The sequence below is a fragment of the Callospermophilus lateralis genome, chromosome 3 (assembly GCF_048772815.1).
Source record: "Callospermophilus lateralis isolate mCalLat2 chromosome 3, mCalLat2.hap1, whole genome shotgun sequence".
NCBI classification, from domain to species: Eukaryota; Metazoa; Chordata; class Mammalia; order Rodentia; family Sciuridae; genus Callospermophilus; species Callospermophilus lateralis.
In genome coordinates this window covers 172,608,126-172,632,174 of record NC_135307.1, presented here as the reverse complement: position 1 = coordinate 172,632,174, position 24,049 = coordinate 172,608,126, and the positions used below count along the sequence as shown (strand labels likewise).

Here is a 24,049-nt window from a genome sequence, read left to right as displayed (position 1 = left end):
CCACATGGTTTAGATTCTGCTACTCCAAACTCAGCAGCATCATGGTTTTGTAACTCCTGCTTGATGCCCAAATTTGCAAACGCAAATTTTTTCTTTTATTTAAAAAAAAAGTTGGGGTCTTAAAACAAAAAATGATAAAGCATTTCAGAGGCACACACTTCTGCAGATGGGAAGCCGGTGGCCTGGCCAGGAGAGGAGGGGCTCTAGCTGTCCTCAGGGAAGCGAGATGAGGGGAGTGAGGGCCAGGTAGCAGCAGTGCTTGCTGGGGACCCCCGCGTGCTAGGTGGAGGGCAGGTGTCTCTGTCTTCGGTGGGGGAGGTGATGTTTCACCAGTCGAGGCTTCACCCCAACCTGCAGCCTCTTCCTTCCCCACCCTGGGCCTTTGGGGTTCAGACTCTGCCCCCCTCTGCTCCCAGCTGCTGGACCCTGTGGCCAGTGCTAACCAGGAGGCCTGTCTGGGGGTTCTGGGGAGCAGGGCCTGCTGAGACAGACTGACAGGCAGTGAGAGCTTGGTCTAACCTGGAGCCTCCCCCAGCCCACCTCCCCACTGGGCTGTGGGGTGTCGCTGTGAGACACAAAGGCTCGGGGGTATCCAGGGATATCCTATGAATGTGGGTAGGTGGGGTCTCCTTGGCTTCTGACCCATCAATTTCTCTCCTTTCTTCCCTGAGAGATCCTCCAAGTTTCCTCTCAGCTCTAGATGTGCCGAGCAGGGCCACCGCCAAGAGAGCAGAACATGTGGTCCCCTTGGGCCTCCGATTCCCCATAGTACAGCCGGCAGGAGGTGGGGGTGAGGTCGGAGTCCCACTCTGCTTCCGTGTTGGCTCTTCTGGTAAGAACTGCTCATTTCCCCAGCAGTGACGCCCCAGCTGATCCAGTGCCGGGTCCCTGGAGGCCCTGGGGGTGCGGTCAGCTGGCAGGGATGGGGCCCTGAGGAAGGCCCTGGTGGGCTGGTGGGCTGCAGCAGGGGCCCCAGGGGCTCCCCCAAGGCCAGCTGGAGAAGGTGTCCACCTCCTCCTGTGGGAGCTGGTGGCTGAGGGGTGTGGAAATGGCCTCTTGGGATTGGCCAGGGGACAGAGGGGTCACACCCTGGGTTCTGGGGGCTCCCTGGTGTAGAAGCTCACGTGTGAGGACTCAGGTGGCCTGCCCGCTGCCCCTTGTAAACTGCCTTTCTGCCAAGGTGGGGTCAGGACGGGGTCAGGGAAAGATCTAGAGAAACCTTGAAGACCTTCTTGAAACTTCTATGAGATGCAGAGAGCGCCCAGGGGAGGGCAGAGCGCGGAGCTCTCTCTAAAATCCTGTGTGTGTGTGTGTGTGTGTGTGTGTGTGTGTGTGTGTGTGAGGGGGGGGAGGAGAAGTTGATGGTGGAGAACAGGGAAAAAAGGGAAAGAGAGAGAGAGGAAGAAGCGGGGAGGGGAGGAGGAGGGAGGGAAGAGGAAAACAGGGATGGAAGAAAACAAGGGAAAAGGGAGGTCGCCCCGGGGAAAGGAGGCGGTGGCCGAGGGAGCAGGGGCAGGGAGGGGAGGCGGCGGCGGGGAGGGCCTGCGGAGCGCGGGCACCGGTCACTGGTCACTGCGCCCCGGGCTGGCGTGGCCTCCCGTCGGGCCTGCGCTCCAGCTTCCGGTCCTTGCGCGGCCGCCCGTCCTTCCGGCCCTTCTTCTGGCGGGGGCTTCGTTCTGCAAAAGAAGCGCGGGGCTGTCTGTCCGTCTGATAGACCTGATGGACAGGGCGCCCTGCCCAGGCCCCAGGGTGGGACACTCGGGCTCCGGCCTGCAGGGGGCGCTGTCCCCGCAGCGCAGCGGCTGGGGGCGGGGCGGGGAGGGCTGACCTGCGGGGAGTGCCTGCGCTGGGGTCATGGGCGTCCCCAGTTAGGCCTCAGGGTGGCCTCTGGGTGGCCTTTGGGTGCCCCCATGACCCTCGCGCTCGTGCCCACCTACTGAGGACGGGTTGTGTGCTGGAGACAGCACCTGTAACCATGTCCCCCGTCACCCCCAAAAGGGGCAGCTTCCTGGTTCAGGTCCCAGCTGCTGCCCCAAGGCTTCATGGATTTAAAGTCACAGAAGCCAAGAGAGTCAGGGAGGGCCCCCTTGTCCCCATTTGACAGGCATGGAGGAGGTCTGGTCCTCCCCGGTTCCCACCGTGGGGAGGGGTGTGCATCATGACCCCCTGAGTCCCACCCCTGGATGTGAACATCCAACTGTCTGGGGGGTGGGGTGGCCGAGGCACAGCTAGGCGGCCAGTAGCACACCCTGAACCGGAGTTTCTGGAGTCCAGTCCCGTGCTTTTCCTTCTAGGTGGCACACTAGGGCAGAGAGGACAAACGGAGTGACCAGATGTGGGAGACACGGACATAGTCCCAGCACACGCTCTTTAAGAGCATAAGGGTTGGGGCGTCTCTGCTTCCTCTCCTCCTGGCCAGCCCAGTGCCGGCTGATGAACTTGATGACCTTGACCTTGGAAGGGAGCCCCCTTCCAAGGACAAACAGCAGACAGTGATGAGGGGAGGGCAGGATGTTCCTTTGGTGACAACTGTGTGCCCATCCTCTCCCAAGTCAGGGCCACAGCTCCACCCCAACTCCCCTCTCCGCAGGGCAGTGTCAGGGTCACACGCTTAGACTGGGCTGCCCCTTTCTGGAGCTCCCACACCCACTGCGAGTGCTCAGGGCCACTGAAGCCAGGCTCCCACTCTCCGCTGCAGGCTGTTAGGGCTCGGGTGAGCACAGCATCTGGGGACAGGCGTGGTGGGTACCCTTGCTGGTTTGGAGGGGGGGGAGCTGGGTGGTTGGTTTGGGTCCTCATCCCTCTCCTGTGCCCGCCTGACAGCTGCCCCTGTCCCATGCGTTCATGCACCCACCTGCCCATCCCCCGACCCTCCCCACCCAGCCAGCCAACAAAAGTTAACTGGACACCTACAGGCCTCCTTTGAGGCACAAGAGAGACGTCTGTGCGCGAGTGGGCAAAGGCTTGCTGTCCTTGGAAACCGTGGTCTGGGGAGGACACAGGCTGCCACCAAACCAGCAAGGCTGCTTCAGAAAGGTGTCTGTGCCCTGGTGTGTGTGACGGGAAATGACTCCTGGGAGGGGGACCTAGAAGAGCTCTCTGCAAAGACCCGGATGGTGCAGGGAGCCACCATGGGTCATGAGAATCCCGGGAGCCAGATTTACCAGGTGCAGCCCCCAGCATGTGGCCAGTGTGGTATGCCTCTGTCCCCGAGGCTGCTGCTGCTGCTGCTGTGGTCATCCGGGGAAGAGCTCTCTGTCTGCAGCCCCAATAGCCCATCAGCTGTCAGCTCTCAGATCCATGTGAGGTTTGGCCACAGTCATAGTGCTGTACAGAACGGTCGTCTGTCTGTCTGTCTGTGAGGCTGCTTCCCTGGATCTGGGGTATCCTCGTTTCTCTGGTCCTGTCTCCATCTCACAGTCTGTCCCCAGCTACCTGGCATGACTCCCAGAGGCTCTCTCTCTGACATCTGCACTCCCAACTCAGACACCACAAGTCTTTCAGAAACCAGGGGTGTCCCGGGGTTCGGATCCTGGTTCCACCCTGTCCCGGCAGTGTGCCCTGAGAGGCCTGCACCGGGTCTCTCACCCTTAACCTTGATGTTAAATTCCTCTTTGCACCCACTGATCTCTGTTGGAATTCCAGGTCTACCTTTACCTGACAGTGAGGCCCTCTGTCACGGGACTCAGCCTCTCTAGCTAGGTCTCCATCTCCTCATCTGTAAAGGGGGCATATTTATAATAGCTACCTCATAGCATCATTGTGTAGATTAAACGAGTCAACAACTGTAGAAAAAAATAGTGCAGTGGCCTGGTACGTAGTATAAGCACAGTTAACATTGCCAATTCCGTCTTATTGGTGTCCACTGGCACATATGCCCTCCACCCCTGCACCCTCTCTTCTGTTTAAATCCGTGGTTCTTAATGCCTGCCCCCAGTATTTGGAAATCTGTGCAGGGTGTTGGCTGCCCCAATGAAGGGGGTCCCACGGCATTCAGTGGACAAGGATGGGGGTGCTGCATGGGACAGTGGTCCCCTATTTCATCCGCTCCACCCTCATGTTGCTCAGAGCTGAGCTGCTTCATGTGAATGCCGAGCATCTGTGATACTTTCTCTCGTGGAATATTCTAGGACTGTCTGTGTGGCATCAGACAGGAGATCAGACAGCGTGACTTTCCTCATCACTGGTCCCCATTTGGGAAGCCACAACTCTGATGGCCAAGTGCACCCTCCAGAGACACTGGCCACAGCCATACCCACACTCGATTCTACTCCCTGAGTGTCCTCTCGTATGTGGGGCCAAAGTGCTTCCATCATGGAATTTCTTTTCTTTCCCTTTTATACTCCAGTTAGGGAACTACGCGGATATTTCAAAAGTGACCTGGGTCAGTGGGTCACATTATCCATGAATTTCATTTCAGATCAGTAAAGAGCACGTTCCAAAGTCCGAGTGATTGAAAGGGGAGTGGTCAGTGGGGAAGGGCTGAGTCATCTTAAGGAAGGTGTGGCTGCTGGAGGACTTCACCTGTCCCCATCTGTGGGGACAATGTCTCAAGGCCACTAGACGTCACCCTGCACTCACCCACAGGCAGCCCTGCACTCACCTCCTGGGCAGGGCCTCTGGAGGGGACATTTCCTTGACTCAGATAGCAGCTGGCAGGTGGCCATCTCCTCCTGCCCGGCCCGGCCAGCCTCTCGCACTCGGGTCTCCAGGCCCCAGGCGGAGCCACAGGTCTTCCCATTGTGCGTGCAGGGGCTCCAGCTGCCCCAGGGGCCCAGTTCACACTCCTCTGCGGGGAGAAGGGAGAGACAGACAGATGAGGCCTCTGAAAGCGAGTGCCCTTCAGGCCCAAGGTAGGGTCTAGGGTTCTGAGGACACCATCTCCACGTGCAATGGCTCAGTCTGTCCCTAGGAATGGAGGGACACATTCAAAAAGGGGACACTATTCTAAAGAGCCTGGGATGAAGCATGTGGAGGCTTTCGGAGCCTGCTCTGGGCCCAAAGCCAGAGAGAGGACCTTCTGGTTTTGAAGGAGGCGCCCCCAGGGGAGGTGACACGCTCCTCCAGCGAGGGAGGGGAAGCCTGTCCGCAAAGCCCTGACCCCGTGCTGGAAGCCGGTGGCTAGAGTGGGGGTGAAGGTCCAGAGGGGCGGGCAGAGATGGGGCTGGAGGCTGGCTGGGAAGCCTTCCAAAGGAGACACGGGCTTTGCACCTGATCACCTGCCTTCCATCAACCATAAGGTAGAAGCTACCCAAAGCTGCGGTGAGGTGAGGGAAAGTCAGGTCACGGACATGCACTTCTTTTTTTTTTTTTTTTTTTAAGAGAGAGTGAGAGAGAGAGAGAGAATTTTAATATTTATTTTTTAGTTATCGGCGGACACAACATCTTTGTTTGTATGTGGTGCTGAGAATCGAACCCGGGCCGCACGCATGCCAGGTGAGCGCGCTACCACTTGAGCCACATCCCCAGCCCGGACATGCACTTCTTAATAGAGGTAATTTATTTACACACGTACGCGCGCATGCGTTCTTTTTTTCACATTTGACTTGGAGGAGACATGAAACACAGGAGGTAGTTGTGAGTACCCCCATTTTGCAGACGAGGACACTGAGGCCTGGAGTGGTAAAGGGCTTTGGTAGGGCTCTCACACAGCAGATTTGAGATGCGGTGGGGCCCATAAAGCAGGTTTCCAGAACTTACGATGTTGGTCCTAACACTAGATACATTCTGTGACAAGTCCAGAGTGCCCATGTGCCACTCCAGTGCCGTTGTGGGCAGAGGGCAGCTGAAGACAAGGCACATCCAGTCTGCCTCCTGGAAACTGTCACCAAAGACATCAGGCCAGGAGGGCCACATGCTCAGTGCACCAGGGAGGCACAAACCAGCAGAGGGGACGCAGGTCACAGCCTGGGGGACCAGGAAGGCTTCCTGGAGGGGACTCCTGAACTGAGTCATTAAGTGGCACGTTGTGGGGTCGTCCAGGCACAGGGAGGGCAGGAGATGCTCCAGGTAGAGGGATAATTCCAGGGAGGTCCCCAGGGTGATTCCACCCGGGAGACTCTCCTAGAACGGGCAAGCTGGAGCCCGAACAGAGAGGAGTCGAGTGAGGGAGGGGGAGAGGCTCCAGAAGGGGCCAGACTGCCCAGGTAGGGCGGGGGTGCTCTGCCCAAGGTCAATGGGAGCCACAGAAGGGCCTTGAGCAGGAGAGAAACCTGAACAGACTAACGTCTTGAAACAGTCACCCTGGCAGGACAGGGAGCCGAGGCAGGGAGATGTGGGAGGTGGGGGTGGAGTGGGGGTCAAGGGTGACAGGTGGGCGGGTTTGGGAGCTTTCTGCTGCTTCATATTTTCCTCTGAAGTTCTGCCACCAACATATCATGCCCTTATTCTCCTGTCTCCCCGCTGAGAGACCCGCCCATGAGAGCAGAGGCTGCTTTGCTGACTAAGGTCCTATCACTTAGGAAAGAGCCTGGCCAGGGCAGGTGCACTAGTGATTCCTAGGCTGAGGGGGAGGGTGACGCCTGGGTCATGGGCGTGACCACCCAGGAGTCTCCGGAGCTGGTTACTGATAGAAGGAACCCAGGGGAAGCACAAGCTGGGGACAGGGAATGAGGAGGTGCCTCCAGAGGGGCAGGCAAGGGGAGGAGTCTCCAGAGGGGCGGGCAAGGGGAGGTGCCTCCAGAGGGGCGGGCAAGGGGAGGAGCCTCCAGAGGGGCGGGCAAGGGGAGGAGTCTCCAGAGGGGCGGGCAAGGGGAGGAGCCTCCAGAGGGGCGGGCAAGGGGAGGAGTCGTCAGAGGGGCGGGCAAGGGGAGGAGTCTTCAGAGGGGCGGGCAAGGGGAGGAGTCTCCAGGGGGCGGGCAATGGGGGAGGAGCCTCCAGAGGCAGGTGGGCTGTGGGGCTGCTGCTCAGGGGGACAGGGAGTAGGGAGCCCTCTGCGGCTGGAAGGACCATGACCTTGTGCCCGGGGACGTGCGGGCAGAGATGCCAGGTTCTGGTCAGAATGCCAAGGCACAGCCCGGGGTAAGGGCGGACCACTGCGGGGTTTGATACGCTGCTGTCCGTAATCGGAGCAGCGATAATAATGACACTAGCATGCACCGGGCTTGTTAAGCCCCAAGTCGCAGCAATACATTTAATGTTCATAACATTTAACTCATTTGATTCTTCAGCCCTCTCCGTGGAGCAGGTTCTGGATTCTACTGTGATTTTCTTTTTAACCTTTGGAGAAATCAAGGGACAGGGACCATAGTGACTTGCTTGAGCTCACTAATGGGCAGGTTTTAAAGCCGGCGTTTGATGGAGATCTGTTTGATTCCCAAACTGTCGCTCTCCCCAGATCACCCGCCTCAGTGGTGCTGGGCTCCCATGGCCACGTGGCCTTCTGCCCTGTTAGCTTCCTGGTGTCTGGGCTCCTCTCCCCACGCTCCTGCTCCAGGGGCCCCACTCACCCTGGCACTCGCGCGTGTTCTGGTGGGTCAAGGTGCCTGGTGGGCAGCTGGGCAGGCACTTCCCCTTGTACAGGTAGAACCGCCGCTTGCACCGGATGCAGAAGTCCTGGCTGAAGCAGCTCTCACAGGTGGCTCCACATTCTGTAACAGAGTCAGGGACAACCCAGGTGAGGACCGCTGTGGGCCGGGGACCTCGTGGGTCTGCCTGAGCAGCCCCGGGTTAGGTGACACTGGCTCAGGACTCAGCGTGGCCTCTGAACTTCAGCTTTGGCAAAGTCAACCTGGACCGCCTGTGAGCAGCTTTCCCTTTCTCATCTGAGCTGAGGCTCAAGGGACTAGCGACTAGCTTGAAGTCACACAGCAAATCTAGGCTGGGATTGAGGACCCCCAGGCTCTCTTTTCACCAAGGGTTGGAGAGAGGGATAATTTGTCCCAGGTCACAACAAAAATAGAGTTAAGAGGTAGGACTCCTTTCCCAATTTGAGCTAATCCCAGAGAAGGTGAGTAATTGCCTAAGGCCACACAGCAAACTAGAGCAGGAAACATAGTTCCCTATCTTGAGTGCTGATGAAGACAGAGAGGGGATTGGCTTTCTTAGGGCCTCAGAGAAGTGTCTGGAACCAAGCAGGGATCCAAGTTTGGCCTCAGGCAGATTCCAGCTCCCCTCTGGATGTGCTGGGGGACAGGGTGGGACAGCACTGCCCAGAAGCCCACCTCCAGCCCAGGACGAGAGAGGATCCACGTACTTTTGCACCTGTTGACCTCCTGGCCGCGGATGCCGAAGAAGCCCAGGGGACAGTCATGCACGCACTTGCCATACTGGCGGATTCCTTCCCGGCGGATGAACAGGAAGAGCCTCTGCTGGCAGGTGGAGCAGCCATTCTCCTCCGAGCAGATGACACAGCCCGTGCAGTTACCCCCGGGGCCAGTGCCCACTGCCAGCCAGACCAGGGAGGAAGGAGAAGGAGAGGGAGAGAGATGGTCAAGCCATATGTGAGCAGCTCAGACGGTCTCCTTGGGGTATTAACTGGGCACATGGTACCCTAAAAAAAGACTACATTTCCTAGCTTCCCAAATGTGGCCAGTGGAATATAAGGTAAAGCACTGTGCATCTAGAAAGCTGCCTTAAAGAATGAGGGGGGTGCCCTTTTGACATCCCCTCATCTTGTCTATTGGGTGGAATGCCGTAGGAGACCAACCTTACACATGACTGGGTCACACTCCCCGGCTGGGTGCTAAGGCGCTCAGTCCCAGAAATGTGGCAGAGCTTTCTCCACCCTTCTAGGATTAGAGGGTCGGTGTCTCGTGCATGGGTGTGTCTTGCTACAGCCCCATGGGTGAAGCTATGCTCACCTGTTCCTTTGTAATCTAACCCCTTGGCCTGTTTAGGGTAGAATCTTCCATGGAAGTGCCTTGTGTGTGTCCCCTTCTCTTACTGTGCCCTTGGGTGTGGCCTACCCAGGTGTCAGTCAACCTGCTGACAGTGGACATCAGGAAGATACTCAGCCCCCTGAAACCTGACCCCTTGCCTCATTTGAATAGCTTCTCCTCAATAAAAGGGGTCATTGCTTGCTCTCACTCTTTCTCTTCCTGCGGACCCTTAAGGTCAGAGGAGCCGTCACAGCGACCCCAAAAGAAAAAGGTATTTGTGTCTTTCATGTGGTTATTTTGCGCAGCCCAGTCAGCCTGGTTTAACTGGAGTGACCCCTGAGCCTTTTATTCACGAGAACAGAAACATGATGAGAACAGAAACATGATGAGTTGCGAACATGGTGGTTGGAGCACAAGCCGTCATTTTGGATCATAAGGTGAAATCCATGCCCTGAGGATGATGGAGAAGCAAGATCAAAAGAGCCTGGACCCCTGAGGAAGGCAGAACTCCTGTACCAGCATGACTGTGGGGCAGCTGCAAGGAGGTGCTGGCCTCTTCTGCTCCAGCTGGACCTAAGCCTTTCAGATCTGTCTCCTTCCCACACCTTCCTGAGCACAGAAAAGTGGCCAGGAGAAAAGGGCAGAGATGAGACAGAGACGGCAGCAGCAGAGGCCGCCTGACCTTCAGGAAAGGCACAAAGGGGCTCTTGGTGGCAAGGGCACCTTAGAGGAGCCAGGCTTGCATGGCCTCTGCTGCTGCCTCACACAGGGATGGTGGCTGGCAGGTGCCCTGCAGAAAGAGGCAGCAGTGTAAGCCCCTGGGGGTAGGAGATGGGGTAAAGTAAAGGACAGGTGGCTTCCTATAGGAAGCAACCGAGGGAACATTAAAGGGCTTCACGTTCATCCCCCACCAGGGCCACACTGTTTAATGATCATACACCATGGCTCCCTGAGCCTCATGGCCACCCAGCAGGGGACATTCTTAGCTCTTGCACTCTCAGCCCCTCTCCTGTCCCTCCCAGCGCCCCATCTTCCCTGTGGAGGCATCCCCCTGGGTGCCTGTCCCTGGAACAGGAACCAAGGAGGCCCGGCCCTTCCTCAAGTCAGCAGAGGGTGGTTCCTGGCTGTGGCCAGGACACATAGGGACGGGGTCCATGCGGGGGGCAGACCAGGCTCTGGGCCCAGACCTGTCTGGGACCTCTGTCTCCCCTCTCTGTCCCTGGGATGAGCATGGCCCTTCCCAAACCTGATCTTCAGCCCCCTGAATTCATGAGCCCCTCCAACTGATGCTGCTGATTACCTCATTTCTGTTGCTTGCAACTGAGAAGCCTGTCTAAGGCAGACAGACACATACAGTAACTAATATGCACCTTCATTCTCTTGCTCTAGAAAGGAAAACTCTAACAGGAGAGTAAAGTGGTTTTTTTGTTTTGTTTTGTTTTTTTAATCTCCCAAACTGTAGGCCTGCAGGGCCCTGAGGACAAAGAGAAAGTGTGAGGCTTTTGTAAGAGGGATTCCCAGGACCCAAGAGAACCACATCCACAGATTTTAACAGAGCCCAGTCTTCCCACTCACTTGGCAACACATTTTAAATTCTGTGATATCAAAGACGGCTCAGGACAAGGGGAACTCCTGCTTCTGATAGGCATGGAAACTTTGGGGGAAAATCTAGCAGTGTCTAGTAACTAGAAGACTTGCCTCTTCAAATACAGCAATTCTACATCTGCTATAACCCTTAGCACATTGCCAGCTCCTACCTGCAGAGCACAGAGTTCCACCCTGGAGCACTGATTCCGCAGGTCTTCAGAGGGGCCTGGGAATATGCATTGGTATCAGAATCCCAGGTGATCTTATCCACTGTCCAGGGATCAATCACACTTTGAGAATCACTAGGCTGGAGAAACTCTTATATGTGCACAAAGATACATGTACAGAGATGTTTACTGCAGAATGGTTTAATAGCAAACAATTGTGAAAAATGAACTCTCCAGCAAAAGAATAAATTCTTGGTGGTGTAGTCACATACCACAATCCAAAGGCCGAATACACAACCCAGTCATGATAAATGACTGAGGTAGAGTTACAGTTATCATTGTGGCCCCAACTCAAAGACATGCCGAAAGGAAAAGCAACCTGCACCATGAATCACGCAGTAAGAACCATTTCTATCAAATTCAAACGGCTGCAGAACCACACTTTGTAATATTTATGACACAGAAATGTGCGTGGAGAGTAAAAACCACATAAGGGACGAACACACACTGAATTCAGGATGGTGGCACCTGTGGGGCCAGGCATCCGGTAAGGGATGGGAAAGATGACTAGGGATTTCGTTTTATCTGTAATATTTCATTTCTTAAAATCAGACGCAACAGTGAATTTTCATTAATTTTTTTTTATTCTGCACTGTAGGTATGAAACAATAAAAATCCTCTTAAAGGAAAAGCATTTAGCCCCTCAGACGCCCTTGAGCGGGGGAGGACCACTTTCTTTCTCTCGCTTCTTCCCCAGATCCCCAAGCCAAGCTCTACCCCGTCCTCAAACTGAGATTTGGGACAAGGGAAGGGGACCAATTCTGGAGAGTGGGCACTGCACTAGGTGTCCCCTGTGTTCCTTCTCCCTGTCCGTCTAAGGAACGGAACCCTGATTTCTAGATGGGTTCACGCAGTCCAAGAAAGACTCCATTTCCCAGGCTCCTTTGCAGCTACACGTAGTCACATGTCTTGATTCTGGCCAATGGGAGGCGAGTGGGCGTGTCGGGGCAACCCCAGGAAACTTTTGCGCTCTTTGCTCCTAGCTTCCTCTGCCGGTCCCGCTGCAGGGTCGGTAGCCAGAGACGTGGCAGATTTGGGGGTTCAAGGGCCTTACAGAACTTTGTCTGAAACTGTCCCTTCCTCGCCCTCCTCTCCCTTTTGCCTTCCGCCCCTCCTTGTGCTGAAGAGAAGCTCTCCCTCAGGTTTCAGTTAACTGGCCGAGGGGGTCCAAGGTCCCCACAAGAGGACACACCCACCTCGGGATGACCGAGGCCCCGCCCAGGACAGAGCCTTTCTGTTCGCGGCACCTCTTTTTTCTCTTAAAAAGCGTTTTGCGCCCTGAGCCCCCAACGTTAGAGATTTGGGGTGAAAACAAGCCCCTCGATCTTCTCCAGGGCTTTGAATAAGACCCGATTTCTTCCACCAACTCCTGGCTCCCGGAGTTTTGGTCGCTACAAGAATAGCGAGCAGCAGGGACATTTGATTGCCACAACATCACGGTGCAATTCCACCAGCCCGGTACTGCCTGCTGCACAGATTCTTTCATGGCACTGGGAGGAAAGCGTGGTCATCCTGTTTGGGTTACTGGGTCTTTGTGACATAGAATGATTGATGGCAGGTCAGAGTGCCATCAGTGGGGATCAGGGTGCCCTCCTCTGTGCCTCGGCAGTGTGTATGCCCCCTGGAGCTAAGATGCTCCAGGGCACTGACAACGGGCAAGGGTTCCCGTGATTGACTTGAGGTGATCCCTGTCACCCCGCAGAACAGGAGTTCAAATTAACGTTCAGTTGTAAAAAAACAAGGTGGTGTTTCCTGCAGACTGAGTTCGTGGACCGAGATGCCATGACATGGGTGTGTTGGCCATTTTTGCAGCTGAGAAAATCAGGCTCAGGGAGGTAAAATGCCACCCTGTGTCATGCAGAATCAATTGGGGCAGGGTCCCAGATCAGTCTGCCCCACGGAGCTCTCCTGGAGCATTTCAGGCAGAGCCTGGGGCAGCAGGGGTGAGCCACCCAGGGCCTCTGACCCATCAGACTCACAACCCGATGGGCAGGACACAGAAGAGATAGCAAAGAGGCTGAGCTAAGGGCCCCGAGATCAGGACAAGGCAAAACTGTTACATTGCTTAAGAGGTGAAGTATCACTCAGCCTGATCCCTGCAATTTCACTGGGGACCCAGTTGAAAGGGGTGCAGCCTTCCCCAAGGAAGCCCCAGTTAGGCGACAGCACTATTTATGGAATGATGACTCAACGTGCTGAAGGCAAGAGACCAATTAAGACTTTTCTTTGACCTCGGAGGGTATCAGTTTGCGCGTGCGTGTGTTGCGCGCGCGTGTGTTGCGCGCGGGATGGATCTTAACATTTTGAAGGGAGTTGGCTGTCTCCTGCTGCATCCTTGGCCCGGCAGTTGGTAGGGTGCCCTCTAGTGCCACCAAGTTGTAATGGCATCTCTGACAACTGAATTCAACAACCAGAAACCTCCCGGGCTCCAAAAGATGGCCTTACTCTGGCCTTTTATTCCATCTCTGTAACTCATTAGGAAAACGCAATGATATCTGCCCAGGGTCAGGGTGTAGCTGTCATTACTTTATTTTGATAAGTGGTGACAACTAGAATTCGTACAGTACTGCTCTAGAAAGATCCAAACTCAGTCGTTCTTCAGTTTGATCATGCATCAGAATCCTAGGGAGGTTTACAAAGTATCTGGTTTGGGTCTAGGAATGTGCATTTTAACAAGCTCAAAATAAATGTAATAGGTATCTGAGAGATGTCTTCTCTGATCAGTCTCCCTGCCTGGAGAACTGGTACTAGCAACCATGCTTGTATTTTATGACCTTGACTTTGACTGGTGGCTCATCCAGGCTGGTCCAGTTAGTTCATCTGTCTTGAGATTGACTCGAGGATGAATAAGGCAATCATCTGGACTGGCCTTTTGACCTAAGGACAGTCCCAGGTGGGAAGGACAGCCTGTACACATTTTCCCCAAGGTAAGGCGGCCAAAAGACACCAGCAGGCCCCAGCACCAAGTGAGCAGGCCATTCACTTGGCTAGCCGAGGCTCATCCTCCATGCTCCCTGACTTTGAGGTTCATGTGGGGCCATCTCCACTCTGGCATACTGTACCTGGGCAAATGGGCATCAGGTCCCCTTGGCCTCAGTGGCATAGGTTCAGATACAGGCATGTGTCTTAACCAGAGGTGGTCTTGGAAGTTTTGCTTAAGTCAGTAGGTGTATATGTTTGCACATGCGTGTGTGTGTGTGTGTGTGTGTGTGTGTGTGTGTTTCTCGTCCACCCTGTGGATCTAGAGGATGCAGATCAGAGGTGGTAGGTGGCACCACATTAAGTAAGAGCCCCCCAAGAACGAGGCCACACACACAGCAGCAGCAGAGCCAGGAAATGAAGACAGATTCCAGAAGGAGCCATCTGAGTGCGGATCTGACGCAGGCAACCCAGACCTGCTTGTCTTTCCTCAAGCCGCTTTTCTGTCACTTGCAACCAAATGATTTCTGACTAATACAGAAGCAGAGAGAGGCAGAGAACAAACAAATCAGATGCAGAAGGAGAAGCAACAACCAGAAACCTCCCGGGCTCCAAAAGACAGACACAGCTTCTGAACACCTTCCAGTCCCTCCCAAGGCTTGGCCTGCCCTGTGGCTTTACAGAAAGTCACTTTTCCATTTGAACTAATTCTGTTCTGTCAGCTTACAATCAAATGCATGGAGCTCACTAGATAGGAAACAGATCATCGCGGAGCAGCTCTGCTTCTGCAGGATAGAGGGGTCTGGAGCTCACCCACCTAACCTAGTGTCCCAAGGAACCTGGGGGTTCCTTGAAAACCACTGGATCCTTCTCTACCTCAGGGGAATCCTGACCTCATCACTGCTCTCTTGCCCACTCAGATGTGTGTTTCTAGATAAAAGCCTTTAAGCTCTAATTGCAACCTTCTGAGTTTTCTTGGGGCCTCATGAGACGACAGCACCTTATGTAACTTAGCAACTGTCTGCCATAACCAAGCCCGTCTTCTCCAAGTCCAGATGCCAGTTGGCCCACTATGTATGGCCCTGCATGGCTCCAGCAGCTGCAGAGGCTTGAATGACATCTGAGTCACTCTGTCTTCCCCCAAGCACCCAGGGGGATGAGCTGAGACTTGGATGTCCATTTTAGAGAATGATAATCATGCCGGACTTGACAGTTTCCACAGCAACGTCAGCTCCGCACCTCTGACCGCATGGGTTACCCCCCAGGTTGAGTGATCATTCATTCATTCAACAAGTAGTTCTGGACCTCTATCATGGTCAGGTTCAGGGTTAGAGGCTCCCTGGCTTTTGGGGCACTGCTACTCTACTGTGCCTCAGTTTTTCAAGCTGTAAAATGGGGATAATAGGGCTGGGGTGTGGTTCAACAGCAGAGTAATCGCCTAGCATGTGAGAGACCCTGGGTTTGATCCTCAGCACCACATAAAAATAAATAAAATAAAGGTAAAGGTATTGTGTCCAACTAAAAGATAAAAATTTTTAAAAATGGGGATAATAAAGCTTACCTTGCAGGATTGTCATGATTAAAGGAGAAGTACACGGAAAACTCTTGGAGCCTAGCACATGGCAGGCACCCAACACATTGGAGTATTGATATTATGTTGAAGGCAATGTGTTTCCTGCCTGCAAGGGTCTTAAAAATCCAAAACAGGTGTCACGGTGCAGGTGCCCAGTGGCTTCAGCACTCATCAAGTGACCTTGGACAAGTCCCTTTATCTCTGAAGGTCTCAGTTTCCCCATGTGAAAAACTGTGACAGCAACAGTTGCCAATGACTCAGAAAGTGTCCTGCACATAGTAGGTGCTCCTCTATACACCCACACTCCCTTCCTGCTCCCGCACTGTTATGACACACAGTAGGACTGGGAACCACCCTCTGTCCACTCCCTCCTTTCACAGAGGCCAGAGACACTGGTGAGGCTGGAAGGTGAACAGCAGGGACCAAGGACATGAAGGGTGAAGAGTCCCTGGCAGAGACCCTGCGGGCAGTGTTGGTCTTGGGTGAGAGACAGGTTTATTCTTTTTGTTTGGTTTTGGTCCTGAGGATTGAACCCAGGAGTGCCTAACCACTGAGCCACATCCCCAGCCCTTTTTATTCTTTAGAGACAGCCTCTCACCAGGTTGCTCACAGCCTCGCTAAGTTGCTGAGGCTGGCTTTGAACCTGTGATCCTCCTCCCTCAGCCTCCCAAGTCGTTGGGATTACAGGCGTGGGCCACTGTGCCCGGCTAGGTTTATTCCTCCTGTTGGGAACAAGGAAAGATTGTTGCTCTTAAGACAAATCCCCAGCCTCCCGTCAGCCACATCCTGAAAACGGCCTCAGCACCTTGTTTTCCAGGAATCGGTGCCTCAACGTTTGCAAGTGACCTCTGTGTTCTTTTCCTTTTGGGTGGATCTAAAGTCACCGCTGCCACATGAACTTCCACCCTGCAGCCCTTCCCTTGAGGGCTGCAAAGGCGGGGGTGGGGGGGTGGGGGTGGGCACCCGGGACCCTGTGAATGACCTGTTACCCCAGACAGCTCCTCGCTGCCACCCGGCAAGCCTGTGACGGGCATATCCTCGGTGCCCAGGCCAAGGCCTCCAGCCCCACTTTTTTTAGGACTAATTTGGACAGATTGCCAACATTTATAAAATCAAGAGATTTCAAATAAAAAGTTGGAATTTGGATTTCTCTGGAAAAAGCCAGAACATCTGCTGGGCTGCATCCTCGCAGGGCAGGATTGGCTGCAGTTACATAACTGGAGGGTGCTCGCTCCAGCTAGCCGCAGACCTCCCACTCCCTCCTACGCTCCTGACGCTGAGGGCAAAGGTCACTGCTGATGGTTCTCCTGCCTGAGCTGCCTCCTGCGCCCTCTTCACCCTTAGGAGCTCATCCTGCCCAGCGGGGATTCTTGTTTTTTTCTTTTTCTTAAGACACAGGCCTTGCTACATGGCCTAAAACTCCTGGGCTCTAGCAGTCCTCCTGCCTTGGCCTCCGAGTGGCTGGGACTACAGGTGAGCCACTGGGCTGGGCGGTAGGAGTCCTCAGCCTTGGGCACGCACCAGATTCACCCAGAGCTTGTGGAAAGCACTGGGCCTCCCTCAGACCCGCTGCTCTGGCTACTGGGCCGAGCCTGGGAGTCTGCATTGCTAATGGGTTCCCAGGGGATGGCGATGCTGTTGATCCCAGAACCACACTTTGGAAACCACGAGTGTGGAGCAGGGTTAAAGGTCAGACAGTTTGGGTTCCAATCCCAGCTCTGTCCCTTAGCCCTTGCCCATGTGACCTGGTACTCCTGGGTGAACCTCTCTGGGCCAGAGGTTTCCCACCTGTCTGTCACCCTGCTGGCAGGCTTCCGAGGCATGAGGAGCCGGGCATGGTCTGACCCTTTGAGAGGGTCTCAATGACATCACTGTTACTACGGCGACCTTCTCCACCTGCCCTGCCTCCAGGGGCAGCTGAGACTCTGGGATGCCTTTGACAATCAGTGCTTTTTCTTTGAAGCCAACATTTTTGGGGGCAGAGTTTCTTCATAATTGGGGTGTGCCCAGGGAAGCGCGTCTTGCATGAGAACATCGTTAGTGATGGTGGACTAGGGATGTCCCGCAGCTGTCCTGAAGGGCTCCCTGGGGCTGAGAGGGGGAGCGGGCAGAAGGACCCCTGCGTGAGCCTCCTGAGGCCGTGGCCCTGCCTGCCCCGTCCTGCTCTGTCCTTGGGAAGGACGCCGAGCCACACAAGAGGGCGCCACACAGACAGCGCCGGGCAGCACACCCCGGCTCCCTCCTGGCAGTGGGGACGCCTGTCGCTGATGACCAAGGGAAATGAACACCATCTGGAGGCCCGCGAGACAGCCACATCTGGAGGCCCGCGAGACAGCCACATCTGGAGGCAGTCGCCACCACTGGGGGCTGGCTCAGAGGGCCCCCCCCCCACATTCCCGCCGTGGGGGCAGATTGCGCCATCCCCAGCCAGGGGTGGGTCCTGGAGATGAGTCCCCCCAGGAGACTCCAGGACGCAGAGTGCGAGGCCTCTAGGCCACGGGCCTCTTCCCAGGGCCGGACTGGTGGTCCCTGAAGGGCACATGTGCAGCAGACGGTGTGACCTCCAGCCGTGCTGCCTCCAGCCAGTGCCTCCTGGGTGCCCCCTTAATCCCCATGCCGAGCAACAGGCCTTGCCAGCCCAGCTGCCTGGGGCTGGGCTGAGGCCACTGCCTCCCTCAGGATCCACGTGATCTTAACGGAGGCAAGAAAGGCTGCCCAGTAAGGACAGGCCCCTGACCTTTCTTCTCCTGCATTCTCCCCCCCCCCCCCCGCAGAGGTCAAGGGTGCATTCCACCAGCAGGAGAAGCCTGGGGGGCAAAGCCAGCCAGGTACTGAGGGATGGAACCCAGGGGCACTCGAGCCACATCCCAGCCCCATTTTGTATTTTATTTAGAGACAGGGCCTCGCTGAGTTGCTTACGGCCTCCCTTTGGTTGAGGCTGGTTTTGAACTCGTGATCCTCCTGCCTCAGCCTCCTGAGCCACTGGGATTGCAGGCGTGTGCCACCGCGCCTGGCACCTCACGTGATTCTGACGTGATGTTAATCTGAGGGTCACCGTTGGCCTGGAGAGCAGCAGAAGTTGGTTTGAACCCTGGCTCTACCATGGCCCTCTCCATCACTGGTCCAAAGACAGACTCTCGCTGGACCGTCCACCATCCCACCTCTCTAAGCCCAGGTGGAACAGCAAGAGCACCCTGTGTACCTGGGGGTGTATGGGCATAAACTTGTGAGATCCTCAAAAATCATTCTAGGGGTCATCGGGCTTCCCACAATGCCATGTGCACACAGTAAGCTCGGGAGCCAAGGGTTTAAAGGTGGGTTTGATGCAGATGACCGAAGGCCGGGCCTGCCAGTCCCCCTTGCTCCCAAGCCCCAGGGAAGTGGGTGGCGTGGCTCCCGGGCCTCGCTGTGGGACACTATTGTGACTCCCCACTTCACAGCTGGGAAAGCAAAGGCTCAAAGACCGAAACTGCATGTGGTGGAGCTAGACTGGACCCTCGCTGCCCGGACCCCGACTCTACCAGGTCACGGCGCCTTGCCCTTGTGTCCTTTGATGGCAGGAGGGGGGCAGGTTGGGCTGATATTTGGGAGGGCAACCTGACTCCTGTCACCACCCATGGGAGGGTCATTTTCCCAAGTGGCTTGAGTTGGCTGCAGTCCTTGCTGTCACTGGAAGGAAGGACAGGGTTGGCGGGTCCCCAAGTGCCCCAGGACAGTGGCAGGCGTGGGGTGAGGACCCTGGTGCCCGGGGCTGAAGCACCGAGAAGGCCTGACCCCAGCCCTGAGCTGCCCCTGTCAGGCCTTTCTGGGACCCATGTGGGGACAGTGGCAGGCAGAGCAGCTGCGGCACCCGGCTCCCTCCCTCCCAGGCCGACCTCCGCTTCCCCTTGCTGTAGGGACCCGCCCTGGACCTACCAGATGGACTGCCGGCGCTGAGTCCTCATTAGGGGAAGAACATTTGTGCTCCTGGTGGCGAGCAGCCCAGAGCAGCCACCGTGTCCTTCAGAGGCACTGGATGGGGGCAGGGGAGGGGACGGCTGCCCTGGGATTCCTGTCACTAGTGCACTTTGCTGGAGGCAGAGGAGGTTGGGACCCGGGGGAGGGAGCCAGAGCCGCGTCTCCGGAGAGCAGCACCCGGTTATCCAAGAACCCAGAGCTGTCACCAAGCTGTCCTGAGTGTAAAACTCACAGCATCGGTCTGTCTCTGGAGATGTCCCAGAAGTGTCTGGTGTGCAAAAGAGTCACCATGTGGTCGAGTTTGTGACACTACGTAAGGAATCGTCTTGTCCCGAGGGCAAAACTGTCGTGACATGGTCGGGCGGGTGTCATTGCCCTTCATCCAGGGGATAATCGAGAAGCCTGTTCCTTGTCACGTCCGAGTGACTGGCTACTGGGCCCTGAGCCTCAGCTTCTCCTGCAATGACCCACCTTGTCACAGTGGGTCTCAGTGAGCACTTGCTGAGTGACTCTCCAGGGCCACAGAGATCCCCACGGGTTCTGGCTCTTTCTAATTGTGGCTTTGTCCCACAGCAGGGTGGCCTGGTGGTGACCTTGCCTCTCGATCCTCTCTGCACCTAACCTTGGCAGTCAGAAAACACCGTGAGACCCCGGCCGGGCAGCCCTGGGGGACAAGAAACACCCCCCACTCACCCCTTTCCCCCCCCATGGGGTCCGATTCCGGGCTCTGTAGGGTGGAGCCCCCTCTTGTGTCTCTGTGGCTCCTTGAGAAGTGTCAGAGCTTTGTCGGGGACAGCAGGTGTTGGCAGTTCTCAGGAGCCTGGCAGGACATGTCCGGCCAATCAGGATGCTCCGTGTTGCAAGTAGGGAATGAGGGCGTTTCCAGGGTCCAAACCCGGGGAGCCCCAGGAGCCCCGGGAGGACGCAGGGCCAGGACCCCTGGAGGCAGGAGCGAGGCGCCCCCAGACCCGCCCGAGAAAGACCCCCATTTTGCAGTCTGCTCACCCGCTTCCCTCCTCCCAGGCGCTCAGCGCTAGGACTCCTGTCCTGGCAGAGCCGCGCCACCCCGTGACCCTCGGCAGAGCCCCGTGACGCTGGCCCTCGGTCTCCCCACCTGAACACAAAGGCTTGTCTCCATGAAGGGCTTTGGGACTCTTTCTCAGCCCCCGTGGCCCAGATATGGGGTGGGAGCTCAACTAATGAAGCGGAGAAGCGCCGAGCTGCTGTGGCTGAGGCAAGGAGGGGGTCACAGTGAGGACCTTGTGCCCGGTCCCTCGGCCTCCCTTTGTCCACCTCTGAGGGCAGCCCTGGAGGGCCTGGGAACCCGCCAGAGCCCCACAGCGGTCACAGCAGTAGGAGAGGACATCTGCAGGATTGGAGCAGCTGGAAGCACTGGAGACAGAGAGGCTGGATGCAAACCTAACCTAACCGCCCTGAGCCTCAGTTTCCCTGTCTGTAAAATGGGGATAAAACTGTCTTCAGACATCGACCTGAAGGTTCACTGCATCGGGGTGTTTGTGACTCACCCCAGAACAGCCTGGCAGATGGCAGGTCACAGCAGTGAGCAGCTGTGAGCTCCCACATGGGCCACACTGTCCCAGCAACCCTGGAAAGTGGGTGTTATGAACTCATCTGAGTGACAGGGACGGTAAGGCACAGAGAAGGAAGGTGAGTTACCCAGGTTCACACAGCCTTGAGTGGCTGGATGTCCAGCCAGGCCGTCTCAGGAAGAACACAGACCACCAAACAGGTCCACTTTAAGCACCAGGGCGGGGCCTGGTCTAAAGGCCGGGCTGGTAGCGCCAGGGTGGCCTCAGCCCTGGACCCTGTCAGTCAGAACAGCCCCAGCCCCTCTGAGGCAGCACCCGCTGGGGACCCATGGGGCCCAAGGTGTCAGGGAGCTGGGGATCCAGTTCAGCCCTACTGCCACCTCGGGAGTGGGTGAGCATCTCAGGGCTCCTATGATGAGTCTGGTCTGTCCACACAGGTGCCTCCCCTCAAGCCCTAGCACAAGGGAGAGACCTGGAGGAGGACTCCTGTCCACTTCTCTCCCTCCCCGTCTCCAGGTCTCTGTTTCTCCATCTGCCAAATGGAAGGTCACACTCGGGGTGTTTCATGACTTTTTCTTTTCTTTCTTTCTTTTTGGTACCAGGGATTGAACCCAGGGCCACTTGACCACTGAGCCACATCCCCAGCCCTTTTTATTTATTTATTTATTTTGAGACAGGGCCTCACTAAGTTGCTTAGGGCCTCAAACTTGCATCCTCCTGCCTCAGCCTCCCGAGCTGCTGGGATTACAGGCGAGTGCCATTGTGCCCGGCCAAGCTTGGTGTTACTAGACTTATCTCTCAGCCATCCAGCAAATATTTCTTGAATACCTACTACGTACCAGGCTCTGTTTTAGACTCCAGGAACAAAAGGGTGGAAAGATACATGCAGTAATACTAGACTGGAAAGATGAACCTCCCCAGGACTTCTGTCTTGCTCGCCACTGACCCTCCAGCACCTTGTACAGGGCCTGCCAGCGTTTGTTGAATGAATGAACGAATGGTACTAACCTTGCAGTTGCAGAACTTGTGTCTTGGAAACAAAGCCCCGAGTCCTCCCTCCCTCCCAACTTATGCGGTAAAGGAAGCCGCCTCATGAATCCCAAACTGGGGCCGATACCCCCTCCTGGACTTTGGGGCAGGGGATCAACCTCTCCTCCTGCTCCTTGCCCCTGCCCCCTGGCCGCCCCAGCCTGGCAGCTCTGGCCCAGAGCACCTCAGGGCTGTCCAGGGGGCGGGGCAGGCCCTCCCCAGGCGGGCACTCTGACCTGCCGGGATGACACCTGCGGCCCCGCCCTGTGCCTTCAAGGATGAGGGGCCTTAGCAGAGATGCAGAAGGGGTGAGGCCAGTCCTGGGGCAGCGGCACTACCCCTGGGCCGTTTCCTGTCCCAGTCAAGGGTCACTGAAGGGGGCAGCTGGGGTTGTCCCAAGCTGCAGGTTCCCAGCCCAGATGGGCGAGGGCAGGGGGCACGGAGAGGGCACCCGAACACGTGGGCCTGGCCCCGTCTGTTGTTCTCTGGTGACGGGGCCCGGGTTGGGAGGCCACAGGAGCACCCGGGAGGTAGGTGACAGCCGTCTCTGTTCCCATCCTGCTCCTGCTCCCCAACACACAGGGTGCCATGGCCGGGACCAGGGTCCCCCAGAGGTCCCTGTGCTGAAGGCTCTGTCCCTCCCGGGAGGTGGGGCCTGGAGGGCTGTGGGGGGGCGGGGGGAGTTCCCTTAAAGGGGGAGATGGGACCCTGTCCTCTCTTTCTTCGTCTTTTGCTTCCCACGTTACCACCCAGCACCCAAAGCAATGGGCTCACCCAGTTTGGAGTGGAACTTCCAGAATTTTGAGTGAAATAAGACATTTCTCTTTCAAGTTAATTACCTCCCGTATTTCATTCTAGTGACAAAAGCTGCCTAGCACCGGGGAGGAAGGAGCCTGGGAGGAGGAGGGGATGGAGTAAGAGAGGAGGCCCAGCTCCCCACAGGCAGGGCGGTGAAGGGAAGAAGAGAGAGCTTTGGATCAGACCTATATTTTAAAATTTTAGCACTGGATTGGGCTACTTGATGCCTCAAAGTTACCAAAAAGCTCTGAGGTCTGGCCAAAGTGATTAAAGATTGGGTTTTAGAAATAAGAATTGGAGAAGAAAAAAAGCACATGCAGTGTTTATAACTTCCTGATCATTAAGCCAGTTACCCACAAAGCAAGCCAAGGGTAGCTGTCCTTAATATACAAAGAGCTCCTATAAATCAATAAGAAGAAAGAGGGTGGGAATGGACAAAGATATTACCAATATTTCAAAGAAGAAAGAAAGATAAATCAGCCAGTAACCACATGAGAAGCTGCTCCAAATCACTAGTTTTCCAAACTGAAGATGAAAACAAGAATGAAATATTAATATGGCCCACAAGATAGGCAGGATCCAAAAGGGGAATAGCATCCGGGTCTCCCATTGAACAAGGGAGTTTGGGCAGTGTCTGTTCACTAGAACACACAGGGTAGTAATGGCACTTGATGGGTGGTGATCTGAAGCTCAGAGAGGGGCAGAAACGTGTTCAGAGCCACACAGTGAGGGGAGGACTCAGGTCTCTGAATGGGTGTGTTGGGCTTCTCTCTCTCTCTGGCTGTTCCTTCCTGCCTGGGACTGTACCCAGCTTGGCCTCTCCCCTGACTGGGGAGACCAGGTCTGCCCTTCCCACTGCTGCTCCCTGCTCTGGGACTGAGGATGGCTGGGGTCTCTCCTTCTGCCACTCCGTCCCCCAGAGAGAGTGAGGCGGTGAGGCAGAGGGAGAAAGGGGAATCCAAGGTCTGGGACCAGATAAACCTGCTCTCCATCCCAGCCCACTCCTGAACCCTGGGACAGTCACCTAACCTCAGCTTGCTCATATAGAAACTGAGACAATCGCCCACCCTGGAAGACTGTTCTTTCCACAAATACTTACGGGGGGCTCACAATAGTCATCCCTCCTATCCATGGGGCTCATGTCAAAAATACTTGGGGAAAAAAAAGTCTAGCTGGGTGAGGAGGCATACGCTTGTAACCCCACTGACTAGAGAGGCTGCGGCAGGAGGATCACAATTTCGAAACCAGCCTCAGTAACTTAGTGAGGCCCTGTAGCAAAACAAAACAAACAAACAAACAAAAACAGACCTAGAGCTGTGTTTTGGTGGTGGGCTGCCCCTGGATTCAAACCCCTGTACCACAAACAACTACAAAAACAAAAACAAATAAAAAGTCGGGACTGAATATGCACAGACTTTTCTCACTGTCACCCCCGCCCGCTCCTGCCACCCCCCGAATAACAGAACAGCTATTTTCACGTCATTTGCCTCGCAGCAGAGGGGAGGATGTGCGTGGGTTTTACAGATCTGATGCCACCTGTGAAAGGGACTGGGCATCTGGGGCTGGTGGACCCATGGGGGTGCTGGAGCC

General features: G+C 55.9%; 1 protein-coding gene across 1 annotated transcript in view; it reads right to left on the bottom strand.

The window, feature by feature from the left end:
- Positions 1-1,569: 1,569 nt before the first annotated feature.
- Rspo4 (R-spondin 4) overlaps positions 1,570-24,049 on the bottom strand; it is a 33,795-nt gene continuing 11,315 nt past the window's right edge. Inside the window, exons 2-5 of the mRNA XM_076849456.2 lie at positions 8,195-8,383; positions 7,449-7,589; positions 4,604-4,789; positions 1,570-1,676 (exon numbers count right to left, since the gene is read on the bottom strand). Of these exons, the coding sequence (XP_076705571.2) occupies positions 1,570-1,676; positions 4,604-4,789; positions 7,449-7,589; positions 8,195-8,383 (623 nt within the window). The remainder of the gene's footprint in view (positions 1,677-4,603; positions 4,790-7,448; positions 7,590-8,194; positions 8,384-24,049) is intronic.